Source organism: Carcharodon carcharias, chromosome 18 (assembly GCF_017639515.1).
Source record: "Carcharodon carcharias isolate sCarCar2 chromosome 18, sCarCar2.pri, whole genome shotgun sequence".
NCBI lineage: Eukaryota > Metazoa > Chordata > Chondrichthyes > Lamniformes > Lamnidae > Carcharodon > Carcharodon carcharias.
The window spans coordinates 88,055,629-88,075,249 of NC_054484.1; the positions used below are offsets into that span (position 1 = coordinate 88,055,629).

The 19,621-nt window shown below is 45.9% G+C and overlaps 1 protein-coding gene across 1 annotated transcript in view; it reads right to left on the reverse strand.

Moving 5' to 3' along the window:
- The window catches only part of LOC121290875 (complement C3-like), a 59,289-nt gene extending 40,036 nt beyond the window's left edge, over positions 1 to 19,253 (reverse strand). Inside the window, exons 1-2 of the mRNA XM_041211899.1 lie at positions 19,183 to 19,253; positions 3,479 to 3,549 (exon numbers count right to left, since the gene is read on the reverse strand). Coding sequence (XP_041067833.1) covers positions 3,479 to 3,517 — 39 coding nt within the window. The 5' untranslated portion in view covers positions 3,518 to 3,549; positions 19,183 to 19,253. The remainder of the gene's footprint in view (positions 1 to 3,478; positions 3,550 to 19,182) is intronic.
- Between the last annotated feature and the right edge of the window lie 368 nt (positions 19,254 to 19,621).

Below are 19,621 nucleotides of genomic sequence, written 5' to 3' on the forward strand. Positions count from 1 at the left end.
GATGGGTGGGTTAATGAATAGGAGTGTGGGGCAGTGAATGGGTGTCAATGTTAGTGAATGGGTGCGTGGGTTAGTGAATGGGTGCGTGGGCAAGTGAATGGGTGAGTGGATTAGTGTATTGGTGTATGGGCCGGTGAATGGTTGGGTGAGTTAGTAGAATGTGTGCGTGTGCTAGTGTACTGTTTTGTGGGTTTGCGAATGGGTGTGGGTTAGTGATGGGCGGGTTAGCGAATGGACGGGTGGGTTAATGAATAGGAGTGTGGGGCAATGAATGGGTGTCAATGTTAATGAATTGGAGTGTGGGTTCGTGAAAGGGAGTGTGGGTGAGTGAATGAGTGTGTGCTTAATGAATGGTTGTGTGGATTGTTGAATGAGTGTGTAGGTTAATGAATGGATGTGTGGGTTAGTGAATGGGTGCGTGAGTTAGTGAATAGGTCCGTGGGTTAGTGAATGGGTGCATGGATTAGTGAATGGATGCATGGGCTAGTGAATGGGTGCGTGGGCTAGTGAATGGGTGCGTGAGTTAGTGAATGGGTGCATGGGTTAGTGAATTGATGCGTGGGTTAGTGAACAGGTGTGCGGGTCAGTGAATCGTGAGTGGGGTAGTCAATGTGTGCTTGGGTTAATGAATGGGTGCATGGGTCAATGAATGGGTTTGTGGCTTAGTGAATGGGTGAGTGGGTTAGTGAATGGTGAGTGCGTTACTGAATGGGTAACTGGGTTGATGAATAGGTATGTGGGATAGTAAATGGGTGTGTGGGATAGTGAATGAGTGTGTAGGTTCATGAATGGCCATGTGGTTTAGTAAATGGGTGTGTGGGATTAGTGAACGGGTGTGTGGGATAATGTTTTGGTGTGTGCGATACTGAATGGGTGAGTGGGTAAGTCAATAGGAGTGTGGATGAGTGAATGGGAGCCTGGGTTAGTAAATGGTTGTGTGGGATTAATGAATGGGCATGTGGGTTAGTGGGTGGGAGTGTGGGATTAGTGAATGGGTGTGTGAGTCAGTGAAAGGGTGTGTGGTTTAGTGAATGGGTGCATGGCTGAGTGAATGGGTGTGTGGTTTATTGAACAAGTGTGGGTCATTTAATGGATGTGTGCGTCAGTGAATGGGTGTGTGGTCAGTGAATGGGTGTGTGTGGCAGTGAAAGGGGCTGTGGGTTAGTGAATGGGTGTGTGGGTTAGTGAATGGGTGTTTGGGTTAATGAATGGGTGTTTGGGTTAATGAGTGGGTTAGTGAATGGGTAAGTGGGTTGGTGAATGGGTTAGTGAATGGGTGAGCATGTTTGTGAATGAATGTGTGTGTTAGTGGGTGGGTGTGTAGATTAGTGAGTGGTGAATGGATGAGTGAATGCGTTAGTAAATGGGTGAAATAGGTTAGTGAATGGTGTTCTGGGTTAGCGAATGAATGTAGTTGGTGATTAGGTGGGGGTTAATTGAGTGGTTGGGGGCATAGTCAGGTAGTTGAGGGGGTAGTCAGGTTTGGTCGGAGGGTGTAGTTGGGTGGTTGGTGAGGTAGTTGTGTAATCAGTGCAGAGTCAGGTTTGGTGGTGGGGGGTAGTTGGGTTGGGTTGATGGGCCAGTCGGGAAGTCGGGTGGAGTGGTCATGTTGGTTGAAGGTGTAGTCCTGCGGTTGGCAGGTTATCGGATGGTTGGGAGGGTACTCGGGTTGGGTTGGATAGTAGTTGGGTTATTGGGGGGTAGTTGGGTGTTTGGGGGATGTAGTAAGGTCTGCTTGGGGAGGGCATTTGGATGGTCGGCGAGTAGTCATGTGGTTGTAGCATAGTCAGGTTTGGTGGAGGGGTAGTTGGATTCAGTTGAGGGAGGAATCGGGAGGTTGAGGGATGCTTGGGGAAGTAGTTGGGTGGTTGGGGTCCAGTCAGATGTTTGGTGGTGTGATTGGAGGGGTCAGTTGTGGTGGCCAGTTCAGTTGCATTAGCCAATCATTGAGTTAGACCATTGTATTAACATTCCCAGGGTAAGTATACAGGTAAGTCTGACCTATCTGGCACAAGTCTCTGATACTGAACTCACTTAGATTGTGAGAAGGGAGGAGGTAAAGTGACATGTATTGTATCTCCTGCGCTTGTATGAAAAGATGCCATGGGGAGGGGATGGGATGTTGGGGTGACTGAGAAGCGTACCAATGTATCACAGAGAGACCAGGCCCTTTGGAATGCTGAAAGCTGGCCGGGGGGGGTAGGGGTGGTGGGGGGTGGGTGGGGGGAAGGGTGGAGCCGGGGAGAGGAAAATGTGTTTGGTGGTGGCATCATGCCAGAAATGGTGGAAATGGCGGAGGATGATCAACTGAATACGGAGATTGGTGGGGTGGAAAGTGAGGACAAGAACCATCTTGGTTCTGGGAAGGAGGAGAAGGGATGAGAGCAGAAGTGTGGGAAATAGCTCAGTTACAGTGGAGATCCCTGTTTGTTCTTCCTACCCCTTCCCCCTTCCACTGGTTTAAAAACTCTTACATTTCTATCTTTCTTCAGTTCTGATAAAAGGTCATAACAATCTGAAACGTTAACTCTGTTTTTCTCCCCAATCATGCCTGACCTGCTGAGTATTCCCAGCAATTTTTGTTTTTATTTCAGATTTCCAGCATCTGCAGCATTCTGCTTTTGTTGCAGTCCTGTTTGTGGGTTTTGGGAAGGAGGTAGAAGTAGGCTGTTCAGGGTGTAGGACTATGAGTTTGGAGACTGTGGAGGGAAGACCCCCAGAGGAGATAAGGTCAGCGACAGTCCTGGATGCAATGGCTTAATGCTTGGTGATGGGGTCATGGTCCAGGTGTAAGTAGGAGGAAGTGTCTGACAGCTGGTGGTCAGCCTCTGCAAAGTAGAGGTCGGTATGTCTGACAACAACAGCACCGCCCTTGTCAGCAGGTTTGATGACACTGGCAGGGTTGGACCTGAGAGACAGAGTGCTCTCAGTTCAGAAGGAGACAGGTTAGAGTGATTGACGGGAGTCGATTTCCAGCACTTGCAGCATTTTGCTTTTGTTTTGTTGAACTCAAGGTTGAGCCCAGAAGGCTGTGAAGTGCCTAAATGGAAAATGAGGTGCTGTTGCTCAAGCTTCTGTTCAGCTTCACTGGAACACTGCAGCAAGCCAAGGACAGGAAGGTCAGAGTGGGATCAGGGTGTAGGATTAAAATGACAGGCGACCAGGAGCTCAGGGTCATGTATGTGAACCGAAGAGAGGTGTTCCGCAAAGCAGTCACCCAATCTGCATCTGGTCTCCTCGATGTGGAGGGGGCCACACTGTGAGCAACAAGCACAGGATACTAAATTGAAAGAAGCACAAGCAAATCACTGTTTCATTTGGAAAGAAACTTTCTCTGAACTGGATTGGTACCAAAATCCTTACAGTAAAAGGATCATGTACCAACACCACGGGCTGTACAATAAATACTGGAATGTAATAGTGTCTGTGGCGGCATGTACATGATAATCAGTGCTGAAGTAAGAAGGCAATCACTTACCCAGATTTGCATTTCAATATCGCAATTTGAGAGCTTCATCTCATGGTCAAGGGAAAAAGTTTGAAATCGCACTGGAAGCAGATTTAATAGGTACAATGTGAGAAAATGTGTAAAGTGTATTTCAATTAACAATACCTACATTTTTGTTACTAATTCAATAGGCTCAGTGGAATCTAGAAGCGCTCAACAAATAAGCACCTGAACCGGAATGGAGAATTCTTCCGCCAAAAACTTCACTGTGGCAGCTTCACCTGACAGATAGTTGCTGCGCTCCGACAGGTTACCCTGGAGTCCTGTGTCAAATTCCTTTCAAAATTCCTTCCTGTCTAAACCAGGGCTCTCCAACCTTCTCGTGTGAGGGGCCATGTTTCAATTTTTTTCTCACTCACAAATTTCGGAAAGATAAGGCATCAGAAATTTATCTTGCTATCAATCAGAACACAAAAAATGTACCTTTTTATGAACAATCTTTAAATGAGAGGACTCATTTATTAGGTTACTTTTTCATCACTACATTGAACACCGACTTAGTGAGCTATCTGGCAATGTAACCGTTTCACCTAGGTGCTAGGCGATTCCTAAGTGACCCCACGTTGCTAAAAGGATTGCCCATCATGCATTTGAATCACCTCTCATTTACCTGTGCATGCACAACCCAACATGGTGGCTTTCAGGGGACAGGTGAGATCAACTCCTCCCCAAAGCGCACACTGAGACTTCAGAATTCCCTCCACTGCCTCTTTTAAAACAGTAAATCTAGGTGTTAATCAGGAAAAAAATAAATAAACGTTCACAGGAACCCAAACTCTGGCTGGGATCTTCTGACCCTGTTGGCATCGGACATCATGACGGGTGGGGTGGAACAATATAGCTATGGTAACCAATGCCAAAATTTGGTTTTACACTGTTGCGAAACCAGTTTGCGATTGTCTGCTCCACCCGTCAATGTCAGGCTGCAAGTTCCATCGTCGAATGTCGGGAACATCATTTTAATGCATTTACATCTAATTATAAGCCCAGCTCGCTGGAATCATCCCCCCACATCAAATTTACCACCCATGTCGATGTGACTTCAGAACGGTGTACTTCACAACTGCCTTTAAGGTGACCTGAACTTCAAGGGGAACTTGGAGGTGAGTGCACACCCATAGGACATCAGGAAAGAGGTTCTGTGCATTTGTGACTTCTTCCCGACTGGCTTTCAGTACAGTGCCAGGGCAAGGGCTCCAGTGCAGTCCAGAATGGGGTGGGGCAGGGGGTCTGGTGGTAATGGAGTGGGTGTCAGGGCAGCACAGACAGACTGAAGGAAATGCTCAAGCACATGCTGGGGATGGGGGGGTGCGGGTGGCGGGTGGCGGGGGCTTGCGAAAAGTGAGCATTCTTCCGCAGCTGAGACCGTTCAGCTGCAGCTCCATTGAGATGTTCGGAGTTGAGCCTCTGAATCTTTCCTGCCCACTCAAGCATCACAAAAGCATGAAAGTGCCACCAAATACTCCAGAACATTTCACCCCTCAGCATAGACTGCAAATTAATGTGCGTTTTAGGGGGCAGCAGAACAATTGGCTGACTGGGCAAGTTGTAGAATCCCCTAGTGAAAGGTATTCATGGAGCAGTCACTGGTGGAAGTGCTCACAGTCCCTGGCAATGTCATCATTCAGGTTTGGACCAGTCTCCCCCATAGCTCAAGCTAACAGTGCAGCCTTGCAGTGCGGGTTAGGAGAATGCCTGTGTCTGAGCTGAGAGCACAGCAGGCAGTCCAGTGGCTGAAGCTGCTGCCAATCAGTCAAGTGGAGTGGGGCGGAGTGGGATTTCGGACAGCCAATGAGCACAATACATACTGGCCATTCAAGTGGTGGCCAGCACTCTTCCACATCTGTGAAGGGGCCTTCAGGCGTCACCAAGTGAGGTTCTTAGTATACCCATGATGACCCACATGTCTCTCTCTTTCATCCTACAGGAGAACATCAGGCTCATGGACTCTGGTGATTTAACAGGATACCTCATGGCTTACAGGGAGCAGAGAAGAAAAAGAAGAAAGCAGCAGTTGCTCCTGGCTCAGCAAAGGGAGGAGCACCTCCCTCAAGATGAAGGAGCATCAGGGTCTGCTGCGCACGCAGCTGAAGATCCACAAAGACCCGTCGCTCGAAGGCACCCAGGGTCTATAGTCAGCGCCTGTCATTCCTGCAGATGACTGAGAACTGAAGATTGTGCATGTCCAGGGAACTGGTCGGTCACATAAGCCACCTGCTGCAAGATTTCACACCACGGGGACATGGAGAGCATCCGCTGCCAGTGGCTGTGAAAGTGACCGCGGCGCTCAATTTTTATGCCAGTGGCTCCTCCCAGGGCTCCACAGGTGACCTGTGCGGGGTCTCACAAGCCTCCATGTACATGTGTATCCAGGAGGTCACGGACGCCATCTTTGCAAAGGCACAGAGCTTTGTGCAGTTTGTCCAGGATCAGGAAAGTCAGGAAGCAAGAGCACTGGGATTTGCCCAGATCTCAGGTTTTCCACAGGTGCAGGATGCCACATTCACGTGGCGCTTAGACCTCTGTGGCAACAAGCAGTCGAAAACATCTACCACAATGGTTTCCACTCACTGAATGTTCAGCTGCTGTGCAATCATCACAAACGCATTCTGCAGGTCTGTGCATGATTCCCAGGGCATGTCAGCGACTCCTACATCCTTATCAGGTCTTAGCTCCCTGACATCTTCCAGGGCCCAGAGAGGCTGCAGTGTTGGCTCTTCAGGGACAAGGGCTACCCACAGATGATGACGCCCGTGCGGCAGCCTCAGACTGCAGCAGAGCGAAGGTATTATGAGGCTCACACTGCAACCCAGACTTTGGTGGAGCAAACCACAGACATTTTGAAAATGACGTTCCGGTGCTTCAACAGGTCCAGTGGAGCCCTGCAATGCAGTCCCCAGTGGGTGTCATGCATCACTGTCGCTTTCTGCGCACTTCATAACCTGGCACTGCAAAGGGGAAAGGACCTGGCTGAGGAGGAAATGTAGGATCTGTATGTAAACTCCAATGAGAAGGACGTCAAAGGGGATGATTGTGATGAGATCCTCAAATGCGAGATTGCCGGCACTGAGGACATCGCACTGGCCAGAGGAGGCAGGTGTGCTCAGGAGGCCCCCATATGAAAATACATACAAACAAGGAGCAAAAGTAGGCCAATCAGCACTTCGACCCTGCTCACCATTTAATAAGGTCAAGGCTGATCTGATAATGACCTCAAACCTGCATCCCGCCTACCCCCGATAACCCATCACCCCCTTGCTTACCAAGAATCTATCCACCTCTGCCTTAAAAATATTCAAAGACTCTGCTTCCACCACCTTTTCAGGAAGAGAGTTCCAAAGATGCACAACACTCAGAGAGAAAATATTTCACCTCATCTCCGTTTTACATGAATGACCCTTAATTTTAAACAGTAACCCCTAGTTCTAGATTCTCCCATAAGAGGAAACATCCTCTCCACATCCACCCTGTCAAGACCGCTCATGATCTTACATGTTTTAATCAAGTCACCTCGTATTCTTCTAAACTCCAGTGGATACAAGCCTAGTCTGTCCAACCTTTCCTCATAAGACAATCCACCCATTCCAGGTATTAGTCTGGTAAACTTTCCCTGAACTGCTTCCAATGCATTTGTATCCTTCCTTAAGTAAGGAGATCAATACTGTACACAGTACTTCAGATGTGGTCTCACTAGCGCTCTGTATAACTGAAGAACAACCTCTCTACTTTTGTATTCCATCCCCTTGCAATAAATGATAACATTCTATTAATTTTCCCAATTATTTGCTTTACCTGCATGCTAGCCTTTTGTGATTCATGCACTAAGATACCCAGATCCTTCTGCATCTCAGAGCTCTGAAATTTCTCACTAGTTAGATAATATGCTTCTCTTTTATTATTCCTGACAAAATGGACAATTTCACATTTTCACACATTATACTCCATTTGTCAGATCTTTGTTCACTCAATTAACCTATCTGTATCCCTTTTTTGTAGCCTCTTTATGTCCTCTTCACAACTTACTTTCCTACCTATCTTTGTGTCATCAACAAATTTGACAACCATCCATCCATCCCTTCATCCAAGTAATTTGTATAAATTGTAAACAGTTGAGGTCCCAACACTGATCCCTGTGGCATACCACTTGTTATATCTTGCCTACTCTATGCTTCCTGTTAGCCAGTCAATCTTCTATCCATCTCCATATGTTACCCCCTATACCATGAGCTTTTATTTTCCGCAATAACCTTTGATGTGGCACTTTATCAAATGCCTTCTGAAAACCTAAGTATAGTAAATCTTGGGAGTTTCGGAAAATTAAAACCAGTGCATCAACTATCTCACTAACCAATTGGCTAAAGACCTTAGGATGAAGTCCATCAGGACCTGGACACTTGTCAGCTTGAAGTTCTAAAAATTTGCTCAGAGCCACTTCTCTGGTGATTGTAATTTTCCGGAGTTCCTCCCTCCCTTCCATTTACTAACTTATAGCTGCTTCTGGGATATTACTTGTATCCTCTATAGTGAAGACTGATGAAAAGTACCTGTTTAATTAATCTGCCATTTTCTTGTTTTCCATTATTAATTCTCCAGACTCACTTTCTATAGGATCAATGCTCACTTTGTTAACTCATTACTTTTTAAAATATTTATAGCAACTCTTACTTTCTGTTTTTATATTTCTGGCTAGCTTTCTCTCATACTCTAACTTTTCCCTTTGTCAAGAAGATATAATAATTCTCATAATGTTATTGGAATTTATTGTAAAATAGAGTATTGGGGGATGTCTGTTTGTGTCTCTGTGCTTGTGTGAGATTTAATTGAATTAGAGGCAGCTAGTCTGGGTGCTTTTATCTAAGAAGAGAGGTTAGGTTTGAAATGTTAATTAGATAAACATGGGGAAGTTTAGAAACATGGGTATCAAGGGAACACTTGCATTTTGAAATAGACCAGACTAGATTGTTTTCAAAGTGGGGGGGGGGAGGGTGAAATGTGTCACAGAGCCAGGTGAAGTTTAGAAACGGTGTGTTTATTTTTCCCAAAGATTACTGGTAAAACTTAGTGCTATAAGAGGGTTTTAGTATCAGAGAGATAAAGTCCAAAAACATAGTGAAACAATGGGTAATTGCATTCAAAGAGAAAGATATGTATAAAAAAGGAGAAAGGGAAGGCATTTTTAAGCTCTTACAAGTGTGTAATCTATGCCTCAAGCTGCTGTCTTCAAAGGTCTGAAGTTAAGAAAGCTCACTTGGAAGTCGACTTGTTCAGGGTATCATGTTTCTTTGCATGGATCTTTTAAAGTCTATGTTTCTTACTGTTGCATTAATGGAAGTGTAACTGGGATTTGAATTGATTAGGGGATTTAGAAATTATCATAGTAGTAATTTGTAGATCTATGTATGTATTTAAAGTCATTTCTTCTTTTAATAAATGTTTAATCCGGTTTTGTAAAAATCTATAAAACTTAATGGGCTTATGTACTATAAATATAGGGCACGCATCTCAAAATTTATACAAATTGCAAAACAAGTTGTGGCAGTTGTTTCAAGTTTTCCTTTGGGATTTGAACAACTCAGCATTTACCATCAGATGTGCCATAAGTCTCTCTTTATTAGTCTTTTAGTGATCCTTTGCTGTTCCTATATTCTGTCCAATCTTCTAGTCTTCCACCTATCTTTGCACAATTATATACTTTTTCTTTAAGTATGATACTATCTTTAACCTATCCACAAGACTCATGGAGGATGATGGCGAGATGCAGTGAGAACAGTCCTGACATCCTCACTTTGCATCTGTCATGAAGTTATTAATGCATATAATGTTATTGGAAACTATATTTTTTAAAGAGGTTTAGTCTGTGGGTGTGTCTGTGTGGGTGTTAATTGGATTAAAGCCAGCTAGTCTGGGTGCTTTGATGTATAGTAGTTTTGAGATGTAAACAGAGGTAGAGGTACATTTGTATTTTGTTGAATAGAGCATTCAGGAGTGGGAGTGAAATCTTGCAACTAGCTAGGAGACACCAAGCAATATATTTATATTAATAAGAAAATTGGTACTATGAAAGGAGTTTTATTATTAGAAGAGGTGGAGTTCAAAGGACCTGGTGACACAATGAAAATTTATATTCAAAGAGAATTGCTGGGTATAACCTGAGAGCCGTTTTGTGTGTGCAGGGCAGAGGCATGTAACATCAAAGCAGCTGTAAGCCTACAACTGTCTGCAAAGGAACCAAATTGAAAGGAACTTCATTTTGAATTTGTAAGGTGAAAATGCATAGTCTACTTGGACTTCAGCAAGGCTTTTGATCAGGTCCTGCATGGGAGACTGATAACAAAGGTAAGAGCCCATGAGATTCAAGGCAATTTGGCAAATTGGATCCAGAATTGGTTGAGTGGCAGGAAGCAGAGGGTGATGGTCAAGGGGTGTTTGTGACTGGATGCCTGTGTCCAGTGGAGTCCCACAGGGATCAGTGTTGGGTCACTTGCTGTTTGTGGTATATATAAACAATTTAGGCTTGAATGTAGAAGAGATGATCAGTAAGTTGGTGGATGACATGAAAATTGGGGCAGTAAATAGTGAGGAGGATAGCCTTGGATTACAGGAGGATACAGACGAGCTGGTCAGATGGGTTGATCAGTGCCAAATGGAATTTAATCTGGATAAGTGTGAGGTGATGCGCTGGGGTAGGACAAACAAGGCACGGGAATACACGATGAATGGGAGGACCCTGGGAAGTACTGAGGATCAGAGGGACCTTGATGTGCATGTCCACCAGTCCCTTAAGGTAGCGGGACAGGTAGATAAGGTGGTTAAGAAGGCATATGGGATACTTGCCTTTATTAGCCAAAGCACAGAATATAAGAGCAGGAAGGTTATGCTGGAACTGTATAAAACACTGGTTAGGCCACAGCTAGAGTATTGCGTGCAGTTCTGGAATCTGCGTTATCGGAAGGGTGTGATTGCACTAGAGAGAGTGCAAAGGAGATTTACCAGGATGTTGCTTGGGCTGGAGAGTTTTAGTTATGAGGAGAGATTAGATAGACTGAGGTTATTTTCCCTGCAGCAGAGAAGATTGAGGGGGGACATGATTGAGGTGTATTAAGTTATGAGGGGCATAGATAGGATAGACAGGAAGGAACCTTTCCCCTTGGTGGAGGGATCAATAAGCAGGGGGCATAGATTTAACGTAAGGGGAAGGGGATTTATAGAGGATGTGAGGAAGAATTTTTTCACCAAGATGGTGGTGGGAATCTGGAACTCACTGCCTGAAAGGGTAGTAGAGGCAGAAACCCTCATAACATTTAAGAAGTATTTGGATGTGCACTTGCAATGCCATGGCATACAAGGCTATGGGCCTAGTGCTGGAAAATGGGATGAGAATAGTTAGATACTTGTTTGACTGGGGAAGACTCGATGTGCTGAAGGGCCTTTTTCTGTGCTGTAGACCTCTATGACTCTATGACTATGCTTTGCCTGGTGTCTGCTTAAAGTCTAAGGGTTGTTCTTACCTTAGTGGAGGTTAATTCGGGAATGTATTAAAAAGTTATGATAGCAGTAATTTGTAGCCACATATATGTGCTTAATACCTTGTTGAAAATTAACAAATGTCTCATTTAGTTTGATTATAAAAACCTCTCGAGAACTGGTGGTCTTATTCCTGAATTTAGAGCTGCAACTCAAAACATACCAATTGAATATATAGGTTATGACAGTTGTTTAAAGTTTCCCTCATGGGATTTTAAATAACTCAGCTTTTAACAATTGCTGTGTCATAACACATCTGTGAATGTTAGACTCCTGTATGGCTGATGGCAGCGCACATATCCTCAGTGCTCAGGCTCATGTCATGCAGATGCTACAGAGGCCCTAATAGTCCCTAGCTGTCAGGAGGATTTTGATGACATGCAGTGAGAAAACTCCATAGAACTTCACATTGGCTCTGTGAATGTCTGGCTCCTATCTGGCTGAGGGCAGCTCGCTTGTGCTCTATGATCAGGGTCATATCATGGAGACACAGCCATGAAACTTTAAACGCACCTGATCCTTTGTCAGCCTTCAGCACCTGAGCCCTTCAGGAGCACAGCTTCACCGGTCACAGATACTGAAGAGATGGGGGCCAGCCCCACCTCAAAGGTGCTGAGAGTACAGAGAGAGAATGACGGAACTCTGACGCCTGCCCACTACATTCTGGCAGCAATGACCAGCACCATCGAGGTGCAAGTATCACTAATGTGTTCAGTGAGTGTGAAGCTGGACCATCACTTTGGTCTGAAGGTTACACACTGAACAGGGAAGAGGCCCTGCACTGAGACACCTGTCTTTATTTTCTGCAGGAGCCAAGGTTTCATATGTGAGTGACACAAATACTGCTCATCAGAACAAGGAGCCATAGGCAGGGAGACATTCTTGGAAGTTTATTTACAATAGTGAACATTATGTACAAGTGATTACCACCTGTGCCCAGGCTGTGCAACTACATCTTCTTAACCTTCCTAACCCTGCCACTATGTCTTGGTGCTCCCCCCAGGACCCACAGTGGAGGTGGAGGCAGCCTGCTGACTGCTACAGCCTGTCTGTGATGACCTTGACGGGCGTCCTCTGGAGGGCCAAGACTTGGAGGGCCCAGGCCTGCTGTGTGGCAGTGGCACTCTCCTTGGCCTGTGGAGCTGGAGCTGCTAGGGTCAGAGGAAAAGGGGATTCGGATGGGCCAGATGCTCCCGAAGTCACCTGGATTGATGGCCCTGAGGTGTGCACCTGCTGATCCTCCTCTTGATGGGTGCCTGAGGGCCCCTGGCTGACTCCTTGAGGAGAAGGGGAAGCTGGTGTGAGATCAACCTGCCCCTCACCCATCTGACATTGATATTGTTGAAGGCCAACTATGGTGTCAGTGATGGAGTTCAGCCCGTGCGACAATGCACGACCAATGTCTTGGATGAAGGTCTCCATGGCAGCTGCTGTCCTACCAGTGTTGACTTCGGTGCATTGGCATGACGGCACTATCACCTCAGACTGAAGGCAAACAGACTGCTCCATCATGCTTTGCAATCCAAGGAGTGCAGCGGACGTCCCTTCCTGATGATCCTGGGCTTGTCTTTGCAGCTCCAGCAACTGTGACATGACTGAGCCCAGAGGCTTGTCATATGACTCAGACTCAGCAAATTTCTAGTCTCCAGCAGTCCTCCAAGTGCCAGAAATATGGGAAGTCCCTGCCTCTGCCTGCTATGGATCAGACAGTGTGATGTGCTCACCAGATTGTGATCCCAAGGCTACTCTAAAGCTAGGTCCCACCGCGGTGTGTGTCTCTGCGCTGGTGGAGGGTGTGGGTGAGCGCTGTGACAGGTCTTCAATTAGGGCGATATCGGATTCTTTTTCCAAGGTACCTTTGGGGCTTGAGTCGAGGACCTGGGTCGTGGTCCCCCTTGCCTGCTTCCCAGATGTGCCTGTGAAAGTGAGGAGAGGTAAATTAGTGCATGGCAGGGGACTGCAGGGCAGGGAAACTGACTCACAGCATGGTTGTCTGATGGAGTTGCATTGCTGTTCCTCACTTGGTTGAGTATTGCTGACCTCACCGTCATCTCAGAATTGATCCAGATCATCGTCAGCCAGCTGGAGGCTCTATCTCAAAGTTCATGAGGACCTTGATTTCAGGCATTCCTCCACCAGTCTGCAGCCTTTCCCTCTTGTTGTGTGCCAGCTTGTCCTGCATGAATACAGATGGAGAGAGTGTAAGCAGAATGCCTGCCAGGCTAGATGAGAAGGATGCCTGGCATGTGTGGGTGATGAGTGGTGCTATGGATGGGATGAGGACATGATCCGCAGGGCAGATGAAGGTGTATTTGAGAGAGTGAATGATGATGTCCCTTGAACTGGCAGTGAGTGAGATCCCTGTGGATGTGCGATGGGTTTGTGAATGCGTGAGTTGAGAGTGACGAGAAGAGTGACTTACCCTGGCGGGACAGAGATCATTCACCCTCCTTTTGGCACTGGGCGACTGTCGTCTTTTGCAGGGCTTTGGCACTGACCAATGTTGACCTCCCACGCTGGATTGGTGCCCTCGTTGCTAGTCTTTGCCCAGAGCAGAGGTAGAGGAGTTCACACAGGGCCTCCACTGCATCCAATAGGTGCCCGAAGGAGACATCACTAAATCTGGAGGCAGCCATGCCTTTGCAGCAGCTTCTGATCCCTTAGAGAGAGCTAGCTCTGTGCAGGGGCACCCTTTAGATATGGTGCCCAGATTACTGAAGGCCTGAGGTGATGGTGGAGAGGATCAATCAGCGGCCCGACGTGTTTCCTGGGAATGCATTATTAATGAGGCGGCATGCGCCAGGAATGGGACAATATGGCGTAAAAAGCAGTCATTACGGCCAGTGGGTAAAACGTCCTTTCTCCTGCCCACTGCCGCACTTCAGGCAAACCTGGGACGATTGTGCCCAATGATAAATTTCAGAGTAAAAATGTATTGAAACAGTTCTCTGTTAATAACAACAGTGACTTCTCCATCCTTCCCCGGGCATTAGTCACTAGGGTTGTAAAGGTGTGCACAGACAGACAACACTACTCTGCCACTTTGAAATCAGAGACAGAGGAAATTCAGGCACCCAGTGCAACCAAAAAGGACAAGCATCCAGATATCGCCTAACCAATGTCAGTAAAATGTTACCTAGACTTTTATCATGTTGTTATATGTTGTTCGCTGGAGAACTCGTCCATTTAATGACCCCATACCATGCATATATTCCCAATGTAAGACAAAAAATGCTTCAGTGAAGCCTCAAAGCTAAAGGCACGGCAACACATGGAGCCAACCCAAGTAAACCAGGGAGATTCCACATTCATTGCTGACTGAATAACCTTAGTTCAGCAGGAAACAAGTGTGCAATAATCAGCTAAATTACTCCTCACTTAGTGAAGTGAAAGAGGAAATCATTCTGCTCTTGATCACTGTTCAGTGGCCCTTGCTGGAAAGTGCATGGTAAAGGATAGGATTGGACTCAGCTGCAAGATTCTCGATGACGGAATACTGTGTCACTATTCAGTATCGATATACAAGATCACAGAGAGTACTATCAACTTCCTGACTGTCCCTCACAGCCTCTCTTACCCCTCAGCCCAGCACACAGCCTCTCCCTCACAGCCTCTTACCCCCAGCCCATTGGACAGTCTCTCCCTCACAGCTTCTCTCCCCACCAGCAGACAGCCTCTCCTCCTCCCATCACTGCAGACTCACCGCTGCCGCTCCAATGCAGGCCTCAGGCTGAGTGCTGCCACTCACCTTTCCATACTCAATGCTCCTCCAATCACAGGTAGTTTCACTCCTGCATTTGCTGGCAATAGGCTCACTAGTGAAGAACCAGGGGATATAGTCTCAGAATAAGGGCCAGGCCATTTAGGGCCGAGATAGGGAGGAATTTCTTCAAAGGGTGGTAAATCTTTGGAATTCTCTACCCCAGAGGGCCGTGGAGGCTCAGTCACTGAGTATGTTCAAGTCAGAGATCGAAAGATTTCTAGACACTAGTGACATCAAGGGATACAGGAATACGCGAAGATGACATTGAGATAGAAGATCAGCCATGATCTAGTTAAATGGTGGTATAGGCTCGAGGGCTGAATGGCCTTCTCCTACTCCCATGTTCCTATACATCCGCCTAGCAATAGCAGCTGGTTCACCATAACCCCATCTCCATCTGTCCCATAAAATTCCAACTGACCACAATCTTTGAACTTTCTCAAACAGCAGCTTAAGATTATCAGAGTGAGAGAGCAGGGATTGGATCACTGGACTAAGATAGTGGTACTGGTTCCTCACATTGTACCCATAGTGGAAGTGGTCCAGGGAATGGCGTATTCCCAGCTAAGGCTGAGAAGAAGCAGATTTCAGAATGATGGGACGTGGAACTTACGGGTCAATGCCTGAATGAAGGATGTTTCAGGAACAAGGTGCCTATGTGTAGGCTCTGAGATCAACCTCAGAGGCCCTGAGGCAAATCACAGTTGCCATTCTCAAGTCTACAGCTTCACTTTGTGGAAGCTCGCTCTCCTATATAGGGAACTGTACAGTTAATGGCAGCTTCTTTAAAATCTGCAGCAAACCTCCAGCTAAGAAACAGCCAGGAACCAGTTGATGCTTCAGCCTCCACAGAAGGAAATACAGCCATGGTGTCAAAGATAGCCATTGGTTGACAGGATCGTCCCTTCAGCAGGAGCTAATAATAATGCTGCCTGAATCTCCTTTTCTCTATCTTCTACTTCTTTTCACCCTCCATGCGTTATTCACTCCTATGCTGGCTCTTTAATAAAAGGATCCAATTAGTCCCACTCTGCTGCGCTTTCCCATTGCTAATTTTTATGCTTCAAATATTTATCCAACTCCTTTTTGATTGTTCCTATTGATTCTGCCTCCCCTACCAGACAGTAAATTCCAGATCATAATAACTCGCTGAGTAAAACATATTCTCTGCATTGTCCCTCTGGCTATTTTGCCAAATGCCTAAATTGGTTACTGACTCTCCTGTCAGTGGAAACAGTCTATCCCTATTTACTCTACCAAAACCCCTCAAAATTCAACTCAATCTCCTTTTAACCTCCTCTGCACTAAAGACAACATACCAGCTTCTCCGGTCTCTCCACATTAACTGAAGTCCTGGTAATATTCTAGAAAATCTCCTCTCCATCTTCTCCAAGACTTTGACATCCTTCTGACAGTGTGTGGCTCAGAATTGGACTGAATACACCTACTCAAGCTAGCTAGTGAGTTATAAAGATTTAGCTTAACTTCCTTGTTTTCTATGAGCAGAATTTTACGTCCCGTGGGTGAGCGCATGCTTGACTCGAACGGGCGTAAAATCGCCTACGATGACGTTGGGCGAGCGTCCAGATGTCATCGCGCACTCGCGTGATATTTCACTCAGCAGGCGCGCGCAAAAGTCAGAAGGGAGCCCGCTGACAATTGAGCGAGCAATTGAGCCCATTAACAGCCCAATTGTCAGCGATTTTCCGTGGCCCATCCAACCTTACGGCTGGCGGGTGGGCCAATCGGTCAGGAGGGCTTTACGTTTTTGATGAAACCTCATCCAAGGGCGGGATGAAATTTCCTTTGGGATTTAAAATTAAAAAATATATCTGGGGGCTGTGTTTTTTACGAGGTCTGCTTTCAGGTGCTTGATTGTGCTCCATGGACACTTATTGCAGCATTTTTGTGCTTTCTTTTATTATTTGGAGGACTGCAGCTCCCTGAACATAAGAACTAGGGGCAGGAGTAGGCAACTCAGCCCCTCGAGCCTGCCCCGCCATTCAATAAGATCATTGCTCATCTCATTTCGGCCTCAACTCCAATTTCCTGCCCTCTCTGCATAACCTTTCAACCCATTACTAATTAAAAATCTGTCTATCTCCTCCTTAAATTTATTCAGCGTCCCGGCATCCACTGCACTCTGAAGTAGTGAATTCCACAGATTCACAACCCTTTGAGAAAAGTAATTCTTCCTCATCTCTGATTTAAATCTACTACCCCTTAGCCTAAAACCATGGCCGCTCGTTTTAGAATGCCCCACAAGGGGAAACAGCTGCTCCATGTCTACTTTGTCTATCCCCTTTAGCATCTTATATACCTTAATTAGATCTCCTCTCATCCTTCTAAACTCTAGCAAGTATAGGCCTAAACTGCTCAGTTTCTCCTCATAAGACAAGCCCTGCATCCCTGGAATCCATCTAGTGAACTTCTTCTGAATCACCTCCAATGCAACTACATCTTTCCTCAAGTAAGGGGACCAAAACTGTGCACAGTACTCCAGGTGCGGTCTCACCAATGCCTTGTACAGTTGCAACATCACTTCCCTATTTTTATACTCTATTCCTTTAGCAATAAATGTCAAAATTCCATTTGCCTTCCCTATTACCTGCTGTACCTGTATACTGGCTTTCAGCAATTCATGCACAAGGACACCCAGATCCCTCTGCACTGAATCATTCTGAAGTTTCTCTCCATTAAAATAATAAGTCACCGTTTTATTCTTCTGACCAAATGGATAACCTCACACTTATCCATGTTAAACTCCATTTGCCAAATTTTGGCCCATTCACCTAACCTGTCCATATCCATTTGTAAATATCTTATTTCTTCATTGCAACTTACTTTCCCAGCTATTTTGGTGTCATCTGCAAATTTAGCTATAGTGCCTTCTATCCCTGAATCTAAGCCATTAATAAAGATTGTAAATAGTTGGGGCCCAAGGACCGAACCCTGTGGCACCCCCACTAGTTACAGCTTGCCATCCAGAAAAAGACCCATTTATCATGCCTCTCTGCTTTCTGTTGGTTAGCCTATCCTCTATCCAAGCTAATATATTACCCCTAACTCCGTGTGATCTTATTTTCAGTATTAATTTTTTTAATATCAGGCAGCTGTCTGCCTTCAGGGAGGTCAGTGGAGGTGCTCACCTGCACCCGCGGTGACATGGGTGCCCATCCTCTTCCCCCGCCACCCGCAGTGCTGAGCCTTTCTCAGGGCGCATTTCATGCTGGCTAGCCAACCAGCGTAAGATCGCATTCACAGCGTGATCTTGACCGGGAGCCGGTTTTACATCCGCTTCCCGCCGCCCCGACCTGGGGTGCACCCCGGTGGCTTTATTTATCAAACCAAGGGTCCCATGTATTTTTTTAACAGCCATATCAACTTGTCTCGTCATTTTTGAAGATTTGTGTATGTAAGCCCTCAGATCTCTCCGTTCATATAGCCAATGAGACTGGATCATTTTGGGACAGCCATACATGTTCCTGACAAATCCTGACTGTTGTTGGTTGATCCAGACACCTGCCACTTACCTGATTCTGTGAGAAGCAGCAAGAAAAAACCCAGGGGTGTGTAGGAAGTTTGAAAAAGTGCCTCCCAGCTGCAGAAATTTGTAGTTACAATCCAGCGACTAGTCCTGACAGCTCCCCATCCTTCTCAGTTGTAGCTGCCCAGGCTGCTTTAGTAATGCAAATCCTAGACACTCGGTGTACATCATTGGCTCACACTTAAAATTGAGGCAAATAAGGTCAGAAGGGATTGGGCAGGTGGATCACTGAAAAAGCACTTGCAAACATAAGGACATGTGAATTAGGAGCAGGAGTAGGCCATTCAGCCCCTCCAACCTGCTCTGCCATTCAGTAAGATCATGGCTGATCTGATAAAAGCAGCTCTGAAGAGTCATAAGGACTTGAAATGTTGGCTGTTTCTCGCTCCACAGATGCTGCCAGACCTGCTGAGTTTTTCCAGTATTTTCTGTTTTTATTATGGCTGAACTGATTGTGGCCTCAACTCCACATTCCACCCACGCAGAAAATCTTTGAACTCAGGGGCAGGGCATCTGATCTGTACACCGAATTTTCTATTCCAATTTACACTTCAGACTCTACACTAGTCACTAACCTCAGGCTGATCGGTTACAGATACACAATTGCCTGTTCTGTTTACACAGCTCCTAGGTGCCCTGGAGAGAATACTCTGCAGTTTAGATTTCAAACTTACAGCAACTTCCTGTGTAAAGATTGATGGAAATTAAACCAGCAAGGGTCATGCTGATGGTTCATTCACCACTCAGAGTAACTTCTGGACCATCACAAATTAAATTGTATCTATAGTAATTATTATTTGCTGATGAAGGAGAATAACACAGCGTTATCCTATTATTTACCTGTATCATTGGGTCTGTAGGTGGGTTTGTCAGTTTCAATAAAAATGAAGTATGGTTTTGGCAGGAGGAGGAGGTGGACCAATCTCCTCTTTGTAAACAGATTGGGAATTTCCGCAGCCAGTGTAATATACGATGTCCTACTGGTTAATCCACATGGTATCGCCTTTTCTGGGAGTATCTGTGACAGTGAGATCACAAGGGAATCTCAGGATAACATCCAAAACAGCATCAAATGACTTTCCTAGAGAGTAGTGAGGCTCTGGAGTCCATTGGCAGCTGACTGTCAGTATGGCCTTTAAAAGTTAAATGGACACTTTCCCCACTAGAGCAGAGGGCGCATTATACAGTAGGTGAGTGTCTTTGTAGGAAACACCTCCCCATCTGATTCACTGGTTTTTATTGCCTGAGGGATTAGGAAAGAATTATCCAGATTTTCCCT